General features: G+C 43.7%; 1 protein-coding gene across 3 annotated transcripts in view; it reads left to right on the top strand.

Annotated features, from left to right (window-relative positions):
* The window catches only part of ZNF608 (zinc finger protein 608), a 124,535-nt gene that overhangs the window by 95,395 nt on the left and 6,567 nt on the right, over positions 1 to 22,573 (top strand). For all 3 annotated transcript variants that reach the window (XM_028749388.2, XM_028749389.2, XM_028749387.2), the window contains exons 4-6: positions 16,554 to 16,641; positions 17,634 to 20,061; positions 21,832 to 22,249. In XM_028749388.2, the coding sequence (XP_028605221.2) occupies positions 16,554 to 16,641; positions 17,634 to 20,061; positions 21,832 to 22,249 (2,934 nt within the window). The remainder of the gene's footprint in view (positions 1 to 16,553; positions 16,642 to 17,633; positions 20,062 to 21,831; positions 22,250 to 22,573) is intronic.

Raw genomic sequence — 22,573 nt, forward strand, 5'->3', positions numbered from 1 at the left:
CTGCTGAAAAAGTTTGCTGACCCCTGCGATTAGCAGGTGGGTCACATACTGTGGGTGACTTGTGAATGTTGCTGCCACATGGCTGAACTTAGTGATGTGGTTCTTTCCCACACAAACATCCACACCCATGTGGCTTAGTCACTGACGTCGCCCACAAGACAGGTGCAAGTAGCTCACTTGCTGTTGCAGACACAGCTGAAGGGAGGCTTTGTTATCAGCTGTTATAAAAGATAAACACAATATTTAAAAAAACAGATAAATATGTATTGTGGTCTGAATCTCTAATCCTGAACACTGGGAGAGATTAACAAAATATAAATACATAATCTTCAGTGCACATGCGGCGTTCCACAGAGTGTTACTGTAATGAATGTTTAACTGATGACAGCCCAAAAGTAAGAATTAAACGTTGGCAGTTTTAACTACCTCAATAAGGCATTTCATTTGTGTAGCTTTTGAGTCATTGGCAGAAAAAGCTGATTGCATGGCAGTTATTAAGGTGAAATCTATTGGCTGATGTACACATTTATTAAGGATGCTTTTAAAAAAACACCAATCCTATTTTGAATGCTATTCCTCATTTGTGATGGGTACATCTGGCTTAGGTATTTTCCCATTCCTAACAAAGTGAAGACAATGCAGTCTTTAAACGGTACGTGAAATTTAATGCACACTTGCATATTGGAAAAATGCAGTTCAGTGACTTTCACTATTTTTCAGCTGCTGTTTTAAATTGCTGTTTAAATTCCATTGAGTGGAATAATAAAGGAGTGATCATGTCTAGTAACTGCAGTTGGCCTTTGTAAAGAACGGCTGGTTAAGAGGGTTTATGATTTACAGAGGCCACAGCTGGCTGCCAACAGAGCTATAGGAATGTGTTCTCTCTTGGGTCTGGTAGCTAGAGATGAAAAAGACCCCAGAGCTGGCGCAAAAGGAAATAAAATGCTTTGACTTTAAATAAAGCATCATAATTTATACGAGGCTCTGCTATTCAGTCCCAACGAGATACATGGATCAGCAATAGCTTTTGGGAGGTTGTGCTCATCTGTCTGTCTGATCCCACTGCATTTTGATATCCTCAGCCTGACACAAAGCATTTTTTCTTTCTCCCTTCTCCTGCTCCTCTGCATCTGTCCCCTCCTTCCTCTTAAATGTTTCATTATCTGTTGTTGGACAATTTGCCATCGTTCACACCTGGCGGCCTTTTATAACCATAGAAAGCAGTGGGGGAGTAATCACCAAATGCACTTTGAAGTTTATTTACTTGTAGTTTACATACGCTCTTCCCACTGAGTTCTTCCATTGGTTTTACTGAGCAGGAGGAAGCGCGGGCTTAAAATACCTTTTAGAAGGCAGTGAGGAAGGTTTGGTCTACACCAGGCATAGGCAAACTCCGGCCCTCCAGATATTTGGGACTCCAATTCCCATCATCCCTGGCCACTGGTCCTGTTAGCTAGGGATGATGGGAATTGTAGTCCCAAACATCTGGAGGGCCGGAATTTGCCTATGCCTGGTCTACACAAAACACATTTTAAGCTGCTTGTTTGAACTTTTTTAAAAACAAAAACAAAAAGGTATGTGTTGCTGTGCCAGCCTTGTCCTAATAACTACCTCCCTCCCTAAAGGAAGTTAGTTCAGGCCCCTAATTATCTTAAACATAGGTTTGAATGTGCGGCCTGATGAGTTTAAGCATATCACCTGATGCCGTTTCGCTGTTTCCTCATGGAAAAAAGCAGGAAATGAAAATGTCCCTGTGCTGCTTTCAGAAATTTCAGAAATTAGTGTGCTGGTATATCCAACCAAATGCACAGCTTTGATTGGAAGCTGAGCACTGGGGGCAGCCGGGCGATGTAAAACCATCACATCTGAAAGTTTAGAAATGAATTGGGACACTAAACACAGAAGGACTCATTTTGCCAGACATTTGAGCTCCAGCTACAAGACCTCTCCTACATTTCAGAAAACCTTTGGGGCATGCATGAACAGAGTGAAAACGTTCACCTCCGTTTTGGCAACAATTGCCAGTGTAAAAAAGGCAAGCCACAGTGCTTTGTGAGGCTCATGCTGAATAGAGAACTATGGATAGTGCCCTTTAGAGTAGCTGCAGCAATGTGCAGAGAACAACTTTGCTGTTGTATGTAGCTCAGGGGTCAGCAGACTTTTTCAGCAGGGGGCTGGTCCACTGTCCCTTATATATATATGAACGAATTCCTATGCCCCACAAATAACCCAGAGATGCATTTTAAATAAAAGGACACATTCTACGCATGTAAAACCACACTGATTCCCGGACCCTCCTCAGGCCGGATTTAGAAGGCGATTGGGCTGGATCCGGCCGCCGGGCCTTAGTTTGCCTACCCAGGATGCAGTCTGCAAGGCTATGTGAAATATGAGCCTCTCCTCTATTGGCAAATTACCAGAAGGGAGGCTGTTGCTACTCATCACACATAGTATTGGTGTAGGCCTGAAATTTTACTGTTATCTGATGATTGCAGGTTTTTCATTTGTTCCCGTTTGGAATCAAGCCCAATTTTGGTGTTTTCCGTGATAAATCCCTTTTCCTCCTTGTTCTTCCCTCTTTGGAAAGCTAAATTCATAGCCAGTTTTTTCCTTTTATTCATGAAGGCACCCGTACTTCAACAGCTGAGCACCTGAAAGCACAGGGAAGAATGGCGTCAGCCTTTTTGTTTCTTTTTATCTTAGACCATTTGCAATTTTAAAATACTGAAATCCATCTTGCCCGTTGTTTCTCCTTTTGTTGTTGTTCTGCGTGCTTAAACATCAAATAATGTGGAAGATACATGGGACTGGTGCATGTATTTCTTTCCAGAGGAGAATATGGAATCCCTCTGCTTTCTTGTATAAAAGGTAAAGGGACCCCTGACCATTAGGTCCAGTCGCAGACGACTCTGGGGTTGCAGCGCTCATCTCGCTTTATTGGCTGAGGGAGCCAGCATACAGTTTCCGGGTCATGTGGCCAGCATGACTAAGAGCAGCGCACGGAAACGCCATTTACCTTCCCGCCAGAGCGGTACCTATTTATCTACTTGCACTTTGACGTGCTTTCGAACTGCTAGGTTGGCAGGAGCAGGGACCGAGCAACTGTACAAGAAGAGAGAACTTTTCAAGAATGGTGCCCCAAATCTGGAACCCCCTTCCCAGACAGACATTGCAACCTTTTGGAAAAAGCATTTTTAGTTCCCCAGACATTATTACTGCTTTCTAAAGTATTTAGATGTTCTACATGTTGGTTTTGTTGTTGTTGTTGTTTTAAAAAAGCATTTTAAGTAAGTTTTTATTTTGCTCTAAATTGTATCATATTAACATTTTGATGTTTGCTGCCCTGGGCGCCTTTGGGAAGAAAGGCAGGATACAAATGTAACAGTAAATAAACAAGCACTGACATTTTAACCTGCTGCAATCCTAACCTGCCTTTAAGGGTTTTAATGTTCTTGGTTGTTTGTTGTTTTTATTGTGAAGATCTATTTTATAATATGTTGTTGTTTGCAGCGCCCTGGAATCCAAAAGGCAAGAAGGGCAGCACAGGAAAGTTTTGATCCGTAAATAGAGAAATAATTAAAATCAACTCCCCTGGGCTTAAAACATGGCACAAAATCCAGGCAAAGTTTGATCACTTCTTTCTGCTGGTTTGCTGTGCAGCCCCCAGAGTGGCTCCAGTGAGCAGGTTGACATTCCTGCCTCCTCCTCCAAGGACAAGGCTATTGACTTAGCTCTGAGCTCTCTTCTGACCTCTGCAAAATCAGCCTCCCTGGTGACAATTTTCTCACCAGAAGCCATGTTAGTCTGTTGCAGCAGAACGTAGAAGAACCCTGTCATAAATTTGTTAGTCTTTTCAGGTAGAAAAAAGCTGTTTGTTATTTCCCAGGACCTTCCCCAAGAGTTTTCTTCCTGCTAGTTCCCCCCTCCCCCAGTTCTGGGTTAGCTAAGGAGTTTTCTTCCATTTTTATTTTGCTTTGTGCGGTGATGCCGTTGTATTTTGCTGCTACAAAATAGTTTCCCCTCTCTTTCCTGCTGGTGTGCTTATGGCGCACCGGGCAACACTCAAAAAGTACAGTGGATCTGGCATTGACAGTCAGAGAACAACACAGAGTGTTGTGTTCATAGTGAAAAATGTACTAGGCAGGCTTGGATATATTGTTCATCTTGACTTTTTGCAACCCTCTGGAAACAATGCGTAACATTAGCTTTTTTTGCCGTGACTTCTGTGTGTGGATTGGCTAAGTCTTCTAAGGTTTCACGATCTTCTGCCACAGTCTTTACACATCCCATAGCTTCTGACTGGTATGTCTTCATTTCACTAAAGTTCAGTGTCGGACTTAAGCTTGCTTCCTGAAGCAGGCAGCTAACATTATCTATTGGCTAATCAAAATTTTGTGACAAGACGGACAGTTTTCCTAACCTTCTGATTCCACAGGCTCTGATGAACCAAAAGAGAAAAAAGAAAAGTTCAATAGTGTTGGGCTGCCTGTCTCAATCTCTAGCCTCAATTTCTAATAATGTTCTTTCAGTCCCAGTTTGAATTTAGCACTACTAAGGGCCCCAGGGTCAATTTACTGTCTTCAGAATAGGTGGATCTGAGTCTATACTTCACAACCTTGCAAAATTCATACAAAGTAATATAATGTATCACCTCGTTGGATATTGAGATCATTGTTTGAAGGGGAAATTGATTATTTACTCTACCCTTTGCTAAGCTCTGCAGAGAAGGTTGACTTGGTCCCAAACCTTCTACGTTTTTCAGTTACTGTGCTCTAAACCAGAGGTGAGAAATCTTTGGCTTTCCAGATGTTGCTTGCTGGGGATGATGGGAGTTGTAGATGTAGTTGTAGCAATGTCTGGAAGGCTGAAGTTTTCCCATCCCTGCTGTAAATATTGAAGCTCCTTTGAAAGCGGTGTTAGGAAGAGCTGTTCTTTGGCACCAACCTCTCAAGTTTTTCCACTGTTTAGTGACTCACTTGTGGAAGGGTGTCTTTGACACATTGCCAGCTGCACAAAAGTAACTGACTGGAAAGGGGCTTAGCACTCGTATGAGCAAGCTCAGAAAGGGCAAATCTTTCTGGTAAAACTCTGGAAATGGCCACTTGGAGAATACGTATTCTGGTAAGCAACCGGACTTATTGTTTGCAGGAGGAAAGTTAAGCACGCTTTCCTACTGCACAAGAAAACTAAATCTTTCTGCTGTCACCAATGGGACTTTACTTTAAAGTGCTCAAGTTTCACAAGATCATGTCATACTTTGTAATTTAGTCAAGATGTGTTTGAGTGACAATGCAAGCACACATTTCTGTTGACAAGTAGAGCCTCAGTACTGATCCCTGAATTGGCTCAAATGTCTATTTTCCTGTGGCACCAATGAAGTCAAATAACTTTGTTGATGCATTTTGTTCAGGATTATTTGGGATTAGTTTATACTAAGCCTGTTGATCGGTTTATTGGGTACAGTCTACAAAATCTGGTTCTTCTTGCAAACAATGGTTTGGATCCAGACTTAGGAATACATAGAATAGACTCATTGAAATCAATGGGACATATTAGTCATAACTTTTCCTTAATGTGATTTGAATGGGTCTGTTCTATAATTTCGGAGCCAACCTTCTGTTATTTATATCCGTTTGGACCTTACAGACTGCATCTGGAGAATTTTTGAAACTGAATTCAAACCAAAAATAAAATAGCCTTTTAATAAACAGTTTATGCAATTTCCCTGGTGCTTTGTTCTTGTTCCTTTTCTTAAACAATATCCCAATTCCAGCATTAGATGGGGGATTTTCCCCAGACATTTCTGATTTATGCCACCCTTTGTATCCAAGTTTCTTAGCGAGATGTAACACAGCTTAGAAAGCAAAGGGCTGCTAGTGATGCAAATAGAAAAGATTGGGGGTGGGGAGGCGAGAGCTTATTTTAGTAGCCCAGCCAGCTGAATATTGACCAGCTGTCTTCCTGAGAGAGAAATAAATGGTGGTGAATAAGCTAGAGTCTAGTTTTCCAAGAAGCTCAATGATTTTCCCAAATCAATACAACTCATCAGGCTTCAGAACAAAGGCTGCAAGGGATGTGACAGTGATGGAAGTGGCCATGTGTTCTTTTGAGTATTAAAGCACAACAGCCCATGGGGAAACAGACCCTTTTCAGTTATGGTGTTCATTCCTCCTTCAGTTTTCTTTGGAAGAAATCTTCAGATTTTTTTAACGTATATATTTTCTTTTAAAAAAGAAGAAGAAAGGATAAAAAGACTGTCTCCTTGATGGCTAGACACAATGGGTTCAGGAAATAAATCTTTTTTTATGTGCAAATGCTACTTTTTTCTATCAGCGGATTAGTAACTGCATCATGTCCTACAGATTCTCCTTGTGCGTGGGTTTGCTCCATATTATACTTGGCTCAGAAAGCCTTTTTCTATTATGATTAATCTGTACCAAATCACGCAGGTTATAGGGCTTATTATTTTGCACGAGGCAAGCAGTTTGTCTAGGACATCTGTCAAGAGATAAACGTAATTTTTAAAGCCTCGGTGTATAAATTGTGTGGAAATAGGATCAGGAGTCTTAGGACGAGCAATTAGCAAAAACAACCCCCCGCCAACTTTGCTGAAATGGTCAGCGACGCACCGCTACCTACCAGCTATTTTTGTCCTTCAGCCCTTTTAATCTTTCACTGTGTTTTTCAGGATTAACACCACAGCAGCACGTCTCAGAGGTTTACGGTTGTAGCAAGAGTGCACCAGGGCATAAAGTGTGCCATTACACTGCTTGTCACTAATACAGCCCTATCTCTCTGGCTCCCCTGCCATACATTATTCGCTGGAGATAAAATTCAGGGTGACTAATCACAGTTCTGTTCTAGATGGTTTGATTACAGGATGTGCTTAAAGGGAGATTCTTTCAAACGTATAGCATAGCAGTAGATCTCTTTCAAATAATAATAAATATACTGTACACCCCTCCTCCTCTCTTACATATAGCATATGGTATTTTCAGATATTTCCATTACTAGCATTTGCTAAATACACATCTGATAGGCTGACAGTCCAGTCCTTAAATGAGGGATGATATAGAGTACAGTAATTCAGTTTACATTAATTTACAGAATGATTGTATTGTTTGGGGTGAGGAAAATAGAGATTACATAGTGCAGCTACCAACACCATTTTCTGAGCACTGCTGTCTCAAGGCAGGAGGTGGGGAAGATTTTAAGTCTTTTTTCATATTTATAAAGTTACCAAGTGCAAAAGATTGGAAGCTGCGTAAACTAAAAGGAATAAAAACAGTTCTACAATTATAATTTTTTAATTGTATGAAATGGCTGGATCACACTAAAGGTAAAGCCTTCTTAATCAAAAATGTATTCAAGAGCCACCTAAATATCAAAATGCTAGGCACTTGTCTGATTTCAGCTGGTAACTTATACTATCAGGCTGTATCTGCAACCCTAAAAGCCCAGTTTCTAGTGCATTCTAAGCACACCTCTGGGGCATTTTCTTCTCTCCCTCCTCCCACTGCCCTCTTTCTCTTCTTTTTTTACCATCAAGATTCTAGTTACCTAAAATCAACCGCAGTGCAATGGCCTTGGAAAACAGGGCTTCTGGCGTGGTATTGGAGTCTTCTCCCATGGATTGTAAGGGAATAACATTTTACAACTAATAAACAGTTACTTTGAAATACCACGAAATAGTGAGAATGGCATGTAAAAATTGTGGGAGCGAATTCCTATAAGAAAACCCACTGTAATTTTAAGTCAAATTTCTGTGTGAATACTATCATCAAATATGCATGTTTTATACTACAGTGAAGTGTGATCATTAGGAGCGGTGAAGTAGGATGGGCAGATCATGGCTCACATTCGTACTCAGACATGAAGTTTACTGGGTGATCTTGGGTCAGTAACCCTACCTGGAAGGGTTGTTGTGATGATAAAATGCAGGGAAAGGATCATATATGAGACCTGGGGAATTAAGGTGGAATATACATGTGGTAAATGGAGAATAATAATTAACATGTAAAGGCTTTGTCTCAGATAAGTGAAGCAGTTTTTCCCAAGTGGAGTCATGCTCTCATGATAATGGGGTTATACTTCACATCACCATCATATTTCTGCCATGGGTGATTGGGTGTGAAGCTTTTCACAAGTACAGCTAATCCCTTTATATAGTATGGGGAACGAACCCGTGGCAATAGGTTATCCATATGCTGTGTTGAACATATTTTTTATTTTACAAATGTGCTTGTGTAATTAGGAGCATCTGGGAGATACATTGAGTTCAGATCTTAAACCACCTCCCCCTCTGCTAGCACTATCAATGCTCTTGTGTAATAATAATAATAATAATAATAATAATAATAATAATAATAATAATAATAATTTATTATTTATACCCCGCCCATCTGGCTGGGTTTCCTTGCTATCTGGCTGTCATGATCACCTATTTGGTAGTGCCAGTGACATCATCACAGCTGCTTGGTAGCCAAATCATGCCCATTTAGTTTTTTATATGTTATGAAAAGGTTTTGACATATATAAAAAAAGATGGTCACAGAAGAAGCTACAGTCAAGCAATGTAGATAAGAACATGGAATTGTAGCATTGGAAGGAACCCTGAAGATTGTCTAACACATCTACTGATGTTGGGCGCCCGTCCATGGTCAACCCCCCCCCCCACCTCAACACCTTTAGTGAAGGCTCCCCCCCCCAAAAAAAAAAAAGCTCAACAACTCTGGTCAATCCATTGGGTAGATCACTGTCAGCTTTTTTAATGTGGGAGCAGATTGCAGTCTCTTGGGAGTTGGACATGCCTGGTCTATTCCAATTCCCTGGCGAATAGACATTCTGTTGTGGCGACCGCAACTCAGGTTTAAGGTGCCATTTAGCGCCTGGCTTATATATCTGTGGGGGACACGGGTGGCGCTGTGGGTTAAACCACAGAGCCTAGGACTTGCCGATCAGAAGGTCGGCGGTTCAAATCCCCGCAACGGGGTGAGCTCCCATTGCTCAGTCCCTGCTCCTGCCCACCTAGCAGGTCAAAAGCACATCAAAGTGCAAGTAGATAAATAGGTACCGCTCCGGCAGGAAGGTAAACGGCGTTTCCGTGCACTGCTCTGGTTCGCCAGAAGCGACTTAGTCATGCTGGCCACATGACCCGGAAGCTGTACGCCTGCTCCCTCGGCCAATAAAGCGAGATGAGCGCCGCAACCCCAGAGTCGGTCACGACTGGACCTAATGGTCAGGGGTCCCTTTACCTTTACCTATATATCTGACTTTCTAACACTGATCTGTATGTGCTTGGGCTGCCCAGTGTCAGGAGGAATGATAGTAAGTCTCCCACTGGAGAATTGTCTCCCAAGTGCTTTGCTTTATATCCCAATTAGGACTAGTTTTTCACATTATGCGAGAGAAAGCAAGTGGGTGCCCTTTGGGAGACTGGTGTGTAGGAGCTCAATAACCCAATATCTGGGCTAAGACTGTGCCCCCAGATTGTAATCCATTTACTTTGTCCCATAGAGTTCATTGGGAGTCATTGAGAGCAGAGTTCACATGCATGTTGCCACCTCCCAATTTCTGTTTCTGGAGCGTGGCGGAATTTGAGGGCTTTTCAATCATGGCACAGGGCTGAAAACCAGCTGCGAGAAAGGAAGATTGATGTCAAGGACAAGCATCTATCCTCTGAGCCTCATAAACTCTTGCAACTCCTTAAAATGAGTAAGGAAATGTTAATGCCACCAGTATTTGAGAGCTTTTGCTTTGAGGGACAAGTGCTTCCTTTCTCAAGAACTACAGCACCCATCTCTCGTGTTTGTTTTATTATAAAGGGGGTGGGTGTCCCATCTTTTCATCGATCTCCACACTTGATCAGTCGTCTTCTGTTTCCAGGGTCTGATTTTGATAACGGTGGCAGGGAAGTTCTTTACTCCCATGTTAAGCTACCAGTAAACAAGACCACAAAATTTCTTAAGCCATAGAGCGTATAAGGCAGAAGGGAACCAAGACTGTGTTTTCATTATATCCATTTCCATCTACCGCTGTTGTCTTTCCAGTTCCATGCTTCCTGGTGAAGCCGTTTATTCGCCTGACCCATTTCTGTGGTGGGTTTGCTGAATTAAACACTCTGACTTCATTGCTTGCTCTCAGAAAACATTCCTATGACTGAAGAGGGGAAAGCAGAAATGGATAAGGCAATGAATCAATCTTTTAAAGCAGAAGGAAAATATCCATCATCTTTGTCTTTGTTCCCCCTATCGAGTACTTCTGTGATTTTAGTTATTTTTTTTATGTAATGAAAGAACGAACGTGTCTCTTACAGATGCAATTTTCCTGAAATAAAACCTGGATAGGGTTTTTTTAATCAATCATAAAGGGGGGGGGGTGGTACTTGAAAAATAATTGCTCCCCGTGCCTTTAAAGCACCAAAAACAAGTGGAAGTGAACTTTGAAGATCAAAATCTGATGTTGATGAAATTTTTCTGTCAAATATGAAACTACTTTTCCCGTTCCTGAAGAGTATTTCAAATATATTTAGCTACTTCAAGAGACACCGTCCATTGTAGCAGTAAACAACAGAAAAACATAGGGTCTGTTTACACCAGCACTTCTGTTATTAATGCCTCCTACTAAATGCTGTTGTTGTTGTTGTTCCTGCTTTGTAGTAATGCTCTTATTTACATTCACTTCAAAATGCTTCTCCTTGTGATTAGTGGGGAACAATTTAACTTTTGGGGATACACTAAGCTTTTTGAAAAAAAATCCAAATATCCGTCAAGACAACCATACCAAGCCCTATAATGAAATCTAGCTTCAATGCTTACAAGGCAAAAGGTGGTGTGGTGGACTTTGAGGCTTGTGCTGGCGAATTGTGCATAGTTGGATAGTTGATCACGTGGAGATGATATACAATACCTGTGGTGGACTAGTGGTCATAAAAACCCTCACCACTCATACTAGGTAATGTTTGCCACGGACATTAAACACATATAAGTCACATCCACAACATACATTTAAAGCACATTTAGCTCATTTAAAGCACACACAACTCCCCCCACAGACTCCTGATAACTCTAGTACAGTGGTACCTCAGTTTAAGAACAATCCTGTTTAAGAACAATTTGGTTTACAAACTCTGCAAAACCGGGAATAGTGTCTTGGTTTGAGAACTTTCCCTCAGTCTAAGAGCGGAATCTGACGGTGGAAGGGCAGTGGTGGTGGGAGGCCTCATTAGGGAAAGCACGGCTCGGTTTAAGAACGGACTTCCAGAACGGATTAAGTTTGTAAACTAAGGTACCATTGTATGTTGAGGTTTCTGGAAATTGTAGCTTTTTGAGGTATAAACTACTCTTTCCGGGATTCTTTGGGGGAAAGCAATGTTCTTTAAATATATTGTGTGGAGGTGGGTATGGTCATGCATCCATAGCTCCAGTTTGTATGATTTCCTCCTACTTCTTCTTTTTTCTTTTTTTAAGATGAAGTATTGTGGACTATGCACTTAGTGTTTATGTCACATATCGCCTTGTTACATGAAAGCCACATGTCCTATTTTCCACCAGACATATTACATTTCTGGATTGTGTAAACTGGCCTTGAGAATGTTTCCAACATGTAAATACTATATAGAAGCAACTCTGTTTTGAGAGCAGACATGGAGGGGAATCTCTTTCTTTCTTTGTATATTTTTTATTAAATTTTCTGTTTTACAATTTAGAATACTCATTTTACATCCTTAAGATATCAATGACTTCCCATCTTCTTTTTCCATGGTTCATTTTACATATAATAAATCCCTGCATATTTTGCAAAAACTATACCATTCAGTATTCCATTATTGCATCCATCAAAATTTTTTTACACTGTTGAATTTATCTTAATGCCGCCAGCGTTTTCAGCTGTACATAATTTCCTCCCATATAGCCAATAAACGTTTTCCAGTCTTCTTTAAACATATGTTCTTCTTGTTCTCTTATTCTATAAGTTAAGTCTTTGAGTTGTGCATATTGTGTCAACTTAAGTTGCCATTCTTCTTTAGTTGGGACCTCGCTTGTTTTCCATTTTGGGGCTAACAAAACACGGGCCGCAGTAGTAGCATACATAAATAACATTTTCTGACACCTGGGAATTTCAGTCTGAATTGTCCCCAACAGAAAGGATTCTGTTGGGAGGGGGAGTATTTTTAAACATTTTTGCCCCAATTCATTATGGATCATTTCCCAGTAGTCTTTTACCCTTTTACAAGTCTACCACATGTGAAAGAACATTCACTCCACCTCTTTGCATCTGCAGCACTTACCTGATTCAGACTTACACATCTTAGCAAGCCTAGGTAAAGGTAAAGGGACCCCTGACCATTAGGTCCAGTCGTGGCCAACTCTGGGGTTGCGGCGCTCATCTCGCTTTATTGGTCATGTGGCCAGCATGACTAAGCCGCTTCTGGCGAACCAGAGCAGCACACGGAAACACCGTTTACCTTCCCGCTGGAGTGGTACCTATTTATCTACTTGCATTTTGACGTGCTTTCGAACTGCTAGATTGGCAGGAGCAGGGACCAAGCAATGGGAGCTCACCCCATCGCGGGGATTTGAACCGCTGGCCTTCTGATCGGCAAGTCCTAGGCTCTGTGGTTTAACCCACAGCGCCACCCGCGTCCCTTCTTAGCAAGCCTACTCAGAGTTAAATACCATCTTTCAGTTCCGGGGAATGAAAGATTCCCCTAGCATGCATAAAACCACCCTGAAACATTTCACGCTAACTACATGGAGTTACACCCCACAGCTGTGCTTCCTGGCATCAACTGTGCTGCCCATTCTGCACTTCTGAGCAAAGGCTCCTTGCCAGAGTGCAGTTCTGAGCATTGAGCCTCGACTTACCCAGTTAAGGGCACTAAATAAGCCTTGAGGGACTGCAGAGAGCTGCTGCCATATCACATTTGCAGTAGAGGGCTAGATCGTTCCTTGACCCATCTCCATGTTGGGTGGTGTTCCACATCCACAAAACCGTTCATTAACCGTTACGGTCAGCGTAATATCTGTTTCCTTGGTGAAGCTGCACATATTCAGGGTGTAAAATTACCCGGCCTTTGCTAACCGCGTCCAGAAATAGCTGCCATAGATTTGAATAACTCGCTGATTTCAGACTTGGCTTTCGTTTAACCGCCGTTGACCAGGCTGTTCCCTGCTTTGCGCTGTTATAAGAATTTAAGGTCCCAAATATACAAATTAAATGTTCATAGATTTAAAAGGCAAACACATACATAAGTTTGTAAACCAAGTGTCTAAAATAGCACAGGAGAACAGTCCTGAAACCATTTTGACTCTCCCATATTGACTTCAAATGTTTCTCTGCAAGGAGGAAGGAATTGGGAAAGCCTCTCCATTTATCTTTTCCTTACCTGTCTTTAGGGCACCTTTGTGTATGAATAGGGTGAGCCTGTGACCCGGATTCAGGAATTAAAGTGTTTACCATCACAAAAGAATGCTGGGCTGCCCAAGTAAGCAATCACTGGCCATTGTCAGGTATCCTGGCAGACAGGATTTCTGCTTTAGACCGCCTCCTTTTGTGATATATGTATGTTTTGGGGGGTTAGACTTGAGCTACAGGGATGTGGGTGGCACTGAGTTAAACCACAGAGACTAGGACTTGCCGATCAGAAGGTCGGCGGTTCGAATCCCCGTGACGGGGTGAGCTCCCGTTTCTCGGTCCCAGCTCCTGCCAACCTAGCAGTTCGACAGCATGCCAAAGTGCAAGTAGATAAATAGGTACCGCTCTGGTGGGAAGGTAAACGGCATTTCCATGCGTTGCTCTGGTTCGCCAGAAGCAGCTTAGTCATGCTGGCCACATGACCCGGAAGCTGTACGTCGGCTCCCTCAGCCAATAACCCCAGAGTCGTCCGCAACTGGACCTAATAGTCAGGGGTCCCTTTACCTTTACCTTGAGCTACAGGGTGGGCAATTTCCAAAGTCTATATAAGGGCTTGCACACCGTGGTTCTGGGTTCCTCCTCGCTCCTGCGTGTGGTGAGTGAGGACCCTGTTGCAACAGTTGAATAAAGATCAGGCCTCCTAGCTGCTTTGCTTCTCAGTATTCTCTGGCTGGCCTCTGTTATTTTCTCCTACCGATGGGGAACCCACTTAAGGACTCTATACGGGCTCTTGGATACCCCATAAGGGAAAAGGAGCAGGTTTTGTTTACATCAGCTTAATGTCTCCTTGCTCCATTTTGCAAGTGCCCTTATTTTTGGCTTTCTCCTTGTGTGATCTGAAGAGCAGCTTGCATGCTCTCTTCGTTTGCTTGTGTATATGGACGCAGAGCAGTTTAGCAGGCAGCAACCTTTCATCATGTTGACAAGCCTAGTTAGAGCAAACAAACCAGAGCATGAGTACAGAAGCAGGAATCAAAGCCGCTCCGCTTATCCCTGGCTCTCTCTCTCTCTCTTCCTTCCCTTCCCATCCCCCTCGCCCTGCTGCTCCATGCAAGGACTCTCATGTTACATCACTATTTCCCTTTGAATCTCGCCTTTTTTGTGGCCTGTGCTGCAGTGCTCAGCCCAGCCAATCAGGCGGCAGCGTTCCCAGTGCGGGCCGGCCAATCCAGAGCCGGCGTTTGCTGGAAATATGAAGCCCTTAGGGGAAGGCAATAACAAAAGCCTTTCACTGCAGACAAATGTTAAGTGTCTGTGCAGGCTTTTCCTGTTTTTAATTTTATTACTCCAAGAATGGAGGGCTTGTTGTTTCTTTCATGTTTCCCTTTCAAGCAATTTTAATTATACATTTGTGCTACATCAGAGACTTCGGGAACAAAGTGATTCAGCCTATTGCATCTGAAGCTGAAAAAGCGCTAACCTTCTGGCAATACAAATATATTCCAGTGCTGTAAATATAGATGACATGCTGGAGAATTTTAAGCAGTTGGAAAGGTCTCTGACACCCCACGCGGTGCCCTAGACTCGAGAGCGAATGATGAGAAAAACAGACCATTTTTTTCCTCATAGTTTTATCGGGTGCTTTAAAAAAGAGGGGGGGTGGTAGGGATGAAATGTGTTTTCCCAGTTGTGAAATTTGCTAAAAGCACAAAAAGAAAAAAACCCTCAAAGCACAGAAACACATTTAATTTTAATTGCTGTTAGTCATACCTTAGCAAACGATTTTATCTCCTGTATCTGGAGTTAGGCTTTTCCTATATTTTTTTAAATAGACTGAAGTCAGAATTTGTACACTCTGCCATCGCTTAACAATAACAAGCTAAAACCATGCAGGGAACCATCTTTTCCCTCCCTCCTTGATACGCTGTTGGAAATGCTTAAAGGAAATCCCTTCTTCCCTAGTACTTTAGCTAATAGCATTTCAAAATACTTTCCTGCTGTTAAAAGGGCCCTGAGGAAATAAGTTGCAGGTTACATGTTTTCTTTACATTGGTGTAGGAGTCTGGGGAAAGGTTGAATGCAAAATTAGAAATCGCACTGCTGACGTAAAGTGAGCCGACAAGCTGGAAACACAAGGCGCAGTTTCATTATTTATTTATTTACTTTATTATTTCACCAGTTTAAAAAAAGCCGGAATTGGAGCTAGGAGACACAAAGGTGTATTGTGAGGGGGGGTGAAAAAGCTCATTCAGACTTGGCAATTGGTGTTAAATATTTAGAAAGAATTTCTTTGCAGCTAAATGGTACCGTTGCTTCAGGCTTTTTTTGATCATGGGTTTTAATGCTCTGAAAACAGAAATGACTGTTATGTGTACGTCTGTACCATATCTAATGAATTAATGGTGTCATCGTTCACTATCACAGTTCTTGTAAATCGTCTTTATTTGTGTGATCGGTGCTGGAGAAAAACCCAATCCCCTCCTCCTTTTCTGCTTAATGACTGCAGAAGAGGATTTATTAGCCCTCGGATTTTCAGTTTGTATCTTTTCCCTATAAAAAGAACATATGAAGCTTTAGAAAGGCACAACGTTTAAAAACACACACCCATATGTTCTTTTTTTTGGGGGGGGGGGGAATAATTGTGTTTATATTGTGGTTAAGATGAATGAAGGGCGCCCAGTATCAGCTTCTAAATAATATGTAGAGTTTGTCTGTATTTAATGCTACATTGTAGTGTGTTATTTCAAATAAATAAAGTCAACATTGTATTTTTTGAAGACAAAGCAGATTCTTCACCAGCCACCTCCTGCTCCAAGCACTAGCTACTGGCGCTCCATTTATGCAAGCTGAAAGCCAAACAAAAGCAATTATGTGCAATAATAGCAAAATTAAGAGGTGACTGTTGCCTTTTTACAGCGGGACGTAGCAAAAACCATTTCCTCCCCGCAGCTGTATCTTGATTATTCTCTTTCTGAGCCTTTTGCACGCACATTGCACACACAGAGACACTCCTGTGGGTTTTAATTGGAGGTCACTGAAATAAATAAAAAAAAGAGGACGCTTGTAAACCGCAGCCTTTCAAATCAAATAAGAAATGCTGTTCTCTGCCCACCCCACCCCTTTCCCCATTTTTAAGCAAGGTTCAAAAAGATGTTGTTCTAACTGTGACCGTTTTTGTTTCTCTCTCTCGTCCGCAGGTGTCCTAGTAGTAAATGTTACATGGCGGAATAAAACATACGTTGGAACGCTGCTTGATTGCACAAAACACGACTGGGCTCCTCCTAGGTAAGGAGACACGCTGAGTCTGGTTTTTCTCTGCTTTCCCCTCCAATATCTGGCATGAAAACTGGGCAGGGATTAATTAAAAAACAATTCCGTGTAACTGAAACCATACACAAGAAGCACAAATTCTCTGTTAGGCGCAGCAGAATGTAGGTATCGAGGGGAAACTGTTATTCTGGCATCAAAACAAGGACAGTACTAAAGGACTTCCTCTTGCACCTTAAGAACTGTAGGAGAGAACTATGTAGGTAACCTACCTTCTGGGATGTCTTTGGTGGCAACCAGCAAGAGGGCCTTCTCCACTGCCGTGCTTGCTGTTCAGAGAGTTACAGTGGTACCTCTTAATTCGTTCCGGAAGTCTGTTCTTAACCTGAAACTGTTCTTAACCTGAAGCACCACTTTAGCTAATGGGGCCTCCTGCTGCCGATTTCTGTTCTCACCCTGAAGCAAAGTTCTTAACCCGAGGTACTATTTCTGGGTTAGCAGAGTCTGTAACCTGAAGTGTATGTAATCTGAAGCGTATGTAACCCGAGGTACCACTGTATATGGTTAGGAGGGATTGCAAGGGTAATCTAGGACAACCCCCTGCAATGCACACGCCCCTTTAGGACCCCTAACTTTTGTTAGAGCTGACTTTTTATGCTCCATTACATTGTTCTGACTGGTTATTTGTTTCTTGATTTCATTATGCTTTTTGCATTTTAGTCTTGTTTTATTGTTAATGGGGCTTTCTCTTTTTCTGGCCAAGAAGCAAAGTATAAATGTACATAATTAAAATCACCCTCCAGACGTGCACAGCTTGTTCCTTTACCTTTCTTTTAAAGACAATCTCGTTAAGATTTCTTTTCTTTCTAAGGACTACTAAGGGTGGGTTTTTTTGGCCTGCATGCTGATTTGATATGCGCTTAGTAGTCCATTGTTTACGATGATCTGAGTCTGTTTTGCCCTTCCCTCTTATGCCCGCTCAATTCTGACATCTCGTTTTATTTACGCAGGTTTTGTGAATCGCCAACAAGCGACCTGGAAATGCGAGGAGGCCGGGGCCGGGGGAAGCGAGCGCGGTCCGCCGCGGCGGCGACTGCGCCGGGGGCGGATGTCAGCTTCACAGAGTCCAGGGGACTGCAGGGCAAGAACAGAGGTGGTGCCAATGGCAAAGGAAGGAGGGGCAGCCTTAATTCGAGTGGCCGCAGGACACCCCCAAATTGTGCCATAGAGGATGTCAAAGTCAGCCCCTTGTCCACCAATAAAAGGAAAAATAAGCCACCCATGGAGCTGGATTTGAACTCCAGCTCAGAGGACAATAAATCTGGGAAGCGTGTCCGTACCAATTCTAGAAGCACTCCCACCACTCCCCAGGGCAAGCCAGAGACTGCTTTTTTGGACCAAGGCTGCTCTTCTCCAGTTTTGATTGATTGCCCCCATCCCAACTGCAACAAGAAATACAAGCACATCAATGGGTTGAGGTACCACCAGGCTCATGCACACTTGGACCCGGAAAACAAACTGGAATTTGAGCCTGACAGCGAGGACAAAATCTCCGACTGCGAGGAGGCGCTCAGCAACGTGGCACTGGAATGCAACGAGCCAAGCACAAGTTTCTCTCATTTTGATCAGCTGAAAGCACCCGCCTCTCCCTGCCCCCTCAGCACCCCCGGGACGCCCAAGGGGAAAAGGGAGCAGGCCAGCAACGGCAAGAACTCTGGCAAAAAGAGGGGCTTGAACAGTGAACTCAACAGCCTGCCGGTCATTTCCAACATGACCGTGACGTTGGAGAACTGCTCGGTGGCAGACGGCAGTTTGGCGGCCGAGATGCCCAAACTGGAGGCTGAAGGGCTAATAGACAAGAAGAATGGGGGAGAGAAAGAGAAAGGCAAGAAAGGCAGCAACTGCAAAGTCGAGAAGAACCTGTCGAAGCTGAAAACGGCCCGGCCCATTGCCCCAGCTCCAGCTCCAACCCCGCCTCAGTTAATAGCTATACCGACGGCAGCCTTTACAACCACCACTACCGGCACGATGCCAGGATTGCCCTCGCTGACGACGACTGTTGTGCAGGCGACACCAAAGAGCCCTCCGCTGAAACCTATTCAACCAAAGCCCACCATCATGGGGGAGCCGAGCACCGTCAACCCGGCCCTCACGTTACTCAAGGACAAGAAGAAGAAGGAGAAGAGGAAGCTGAAGGACAAAGAGAGCAAAGAGAGCCTAAGCCCCAAAATGGAGCTGAAGCTGGGGAAGTTGGAGGACGCCAAGGGGCCCGGGAAAGAGATCGCCGGGCATTTTTTAAAGGAGCATCTCAGCAAGAATGAGGTGCTGGCGAACGGGCTGTCGGAGTCCCAAGAGAGCAGGATGGCAAGCATCAAGGCCGAAGCGGATAAGGTTTACACCTTCACAGACAACGCCCCCAGCCCGTCGATAGGCAGTGCCTCCAGGATGGAATGCAGCACTTTGGTGAACGGACAGTCGTCCATCGCGCCGCTGCATGTGCTGACGCAGAATGGGGCAGAGGGCGCCGCTGCTAAAACCAACAGCCCGGCTTACTCCGATATCTCGGACGCGGCCGACGATGGCGGTTCCGACAGCCGGTCGGAGGGGATGAGGTCCAAGGCCAGCTCCCCTTCGGATATTATTTCTAACAAGGACAGTGTTGTCAAAGGGCATTCCTCCACCCCGGTGCAGCCGCCCCAAGTGAAAGAGCCCCATTCTCCCTATTACCACGGTTATGATCCGTACTATTCTCCAAGTTACATGCACTCCGGGCAGGTCGGCGCCCCTGCGGCTGGGAATGGCAATAACGCACCGGGAATGAAGATCAAAAAGGAGGCGGAGGAAGAGGCTGAGAAGAAAGAGAAGGCCGAGCCAGCTGAGTGTAAGAAAAGCGAAGCCAGTCCCACTAATTTACAACCTCAGCACCAGTCGGTCATAACTCAGAGGCATCCTGCACTCGCCCAGTCACTTTACTACGGCCAGTATGCCTATGGGCTGTACATGGACCAAAAGTCCTTGATGGCTTCGAACCCAGCTTACAGGCAGCAGTACGAGAAATATTATGAGGACCAGAGACTGGCGGAGCAGAAAATGGCGCAAACTGCTGGGAGAGAGTGTGAAAGGAAAAACGAACTCCCCCTCAAAGACCTGGGGAAAGACGATAAGCTGAAAAACATCCCCTCCGCTACTATCTCCAAAGCGCCTCCGACTCCCGAGGCCAGTAAAAATAACTCTAAAATAGGGTCATTGGTCCCTAATAAAACGGAGGAGACAAGCAAATCGCAGCTTCTTCCCAATCATCAGCAACAGATTCAGTCGGATAGCTTCAAAGCAAAGCAAATGGAAAATCACCAGCTTATAAAGGAGGCGGTGGAAATGAAATCGGTTATGGATTCTATGAAACAGACTGGAGTAGATCCCACTACAAGGTTTAAACAGGTGAGCCTTTTTGAAATGCAAATGATGACAAGCCTAGATCGTTCATAATTAGTGGTAGAAAGGGTTTTGACGTCAGTTTAGGCTGCAGCCCTGTGCACGCTTACCTGGAGGGGGCCATTTGTCATCGTGGGTCTTCCTTCTTGCTTTGTATGTATTTTATGGGGGGCGGGACGAAGGGACCTCTGTCCCTAGGAGTTGGCTCCTATTGGAGTTGTAGTCCAGAACGTCTGGAAGACACCAGGTTAACAAAGGTAATGATGACATACTGTTGAAGATAAATGAGCATTCAAATGTATCGTTGCTCCTTTACATTACAGTATGAGGATGTTTTATTTTCTCAGCCTTTTCTCTCTCTAAAAAAAGAGAGTTCAGGAGGGTTGCCATGAAGCAAGAGTGGCGGCTGTTATGCGAAAAGCAAAAGCTTTAAAGCCTTCTTGGGTGTGCAGAACTAGTCATACAGATCTTTGACTCCCAGCCAGTCTTTCGCAGCCCAGCAAATAAAACCTTGTATTTACTTCAGGGTCGACTCTTTCTATTTTAAACTTTCTTTTCCCAACTGGCAGAAACTGAGACTTACTGTGGAAGCGCATTTGTGTAAATGTTGTCTTCCTTTTTTAAAAATAAAAATAAAAGAATGTGTTGGCTTTTCCTTAAGGGTATCCTTGTCTTGGGGACGCGGGTGGCGCTGTGGTCTAAACCACAGAGCCTCGGGCTTGCCAATCAGAAGGTCAGCAATTCGAATCCCCGCGACAGGGTGAGCTCCCGTTGCTCGGTCCCAGCTCCTGCCCAGCTAGCAGTTCAAAAGCACGTCAAAGTGCAAGTAGATAAATAGGTACCACTCTGGCAGGAAGGTAAACGGTGTTTCCGTGCGCTGCTCTGCTTTGCCAGAAGCGGCTTAGTCATGCTGGCCACATGACCCAGAAGCTGTCTGTGGACAAACGCCGACTCCCTCGGCCTGTAAAGCGAGATGAGAGCGCAACCCCAGAGTCGTCCGCGACTGGACCAAACGGTCAGGGGTACCTTTACCTTTATCGTTGTCTTATGTAGGGAGCAGTGGCTTGCAGCTCAGTCTCTAACATGGGGTATCTTTGCAAGTATTGCTTGGATCAAATTATGGCACTTATATTAATGAGTGTCTTAAAAATACCAAACTATACAGTTGTTTCTGCCAAGTACCATATACAGTGGTACCTTGGTATTCAAACGGCTTGGCTCCCGAACGCTGCAAACCTGGAAGTGAGTGTTCCGGTTTGCGAACATTTTTTGGAAGCCAAATGTCCGACGTGGCTTTTGCTTGAGTGCAAGAAGCTCTTGCAGCCAATCAGAAGCCGCGCCTTAGTTTTCGAACAGTTTCGAGAATCAAACCGATTAATTTTGAGAACCACTGTAATGCATTTAAAGTGTTACAGCAGTGTTTGATTTATTGTTGAATATATTTCAGTTTTTTTCTATATTTCCCCCTGTTAGCTTCAAAAATTCTCAAAATGTTTTATCGCTACAGCAGGTAGGACTTTGGTTTCTCAAAAAGTGCTGTCCTGCACTGCGTGACAAACTGCTTTTGTGACTTATGGGAATCTCAAAAGCAGTAAGTGACATGGTTGAGGGTCTGCTGTTCAGGGAAATAAAGGCCTAAAGCAGTTCTCTGGGCTGTTGCCAGTTTCCTATTTTCTCTGTTGCTGTTGCCCCTCATTTTGTGGATTAATGTGGCTGTGAAGATTCCTCTTGAACAATATCAATGGTGAACCTTTTTTTCTCCCCTGCCCATATCAGGACCCAGACACGAGAACGTGGCACCATTATGTATATCAGCCAAAATATCTTGATCAGCAGAAAGCGGAGGAGCTGGAACGTGAAAAAAAGTTAAAAGAAGATAGCCCCAGAAAAACACCTAACAAGGAAGCCTCCTTCTCCAGCATTCCTGTCTCATTAAACAGCATTAAAGAGGAGCCTAAGGAGATCAAGCGTTCCGATTCCCAGTCACTGGAGGAGAACAAGATCAAAAATGATGATCGAAAGACTCCCGTGAATTGGAAGGAATCACGGGGCGCCAGAGTGGCGGTTTCCTCTCCAATGACTCAGCACCAGTCGTACATACAGTACTTGCACGCTTACCCTTACCCCCAGATGTATGATCCAAATCACCCTGCGTACCGCGCTGTGTCTCCTGTTCTCATGCACAGCTACCCAGGTGTGTACTGAATGCTTCTAGACAGACATTAACTGGGCCGTAGCTTTATCTATTTTGACAGTGCCTGTTAGCAGCGAAGGAGAATTAGAAGCTTCACAGATGACATTTGTTTTGCAAAGTTCTAGGAGCGAAATAGATTTAACACAAGCTGTTACTTTTTTATGAACTGTCAACATTCCCAGATAACAGTTTCCACATCCCATGTCATTCGGCTGCGGCCATTACACTGACAGATAGTTTATTGCCTATAAAAATATCCTAAGCACTTACTGTCAGAATCATTATAGTTCCTATTCCTTTCACTTAAGAGGGACCCATAAATGT

Source organism: Podarcis muralis, chromosome 11 (assembly GCF_964188315.1).
Source record: "Podarcis muralis chromosome 11, rPodMur119.hap1.1, whole genome shotgun sequence".
NCBI classification, from domain to species: domain Eukaryota; kingdom Metazoa; phylum Chordata; class Lepidosauria; order Squamata; family Lacertidae; genus Podarcis; species Podarcis muralis.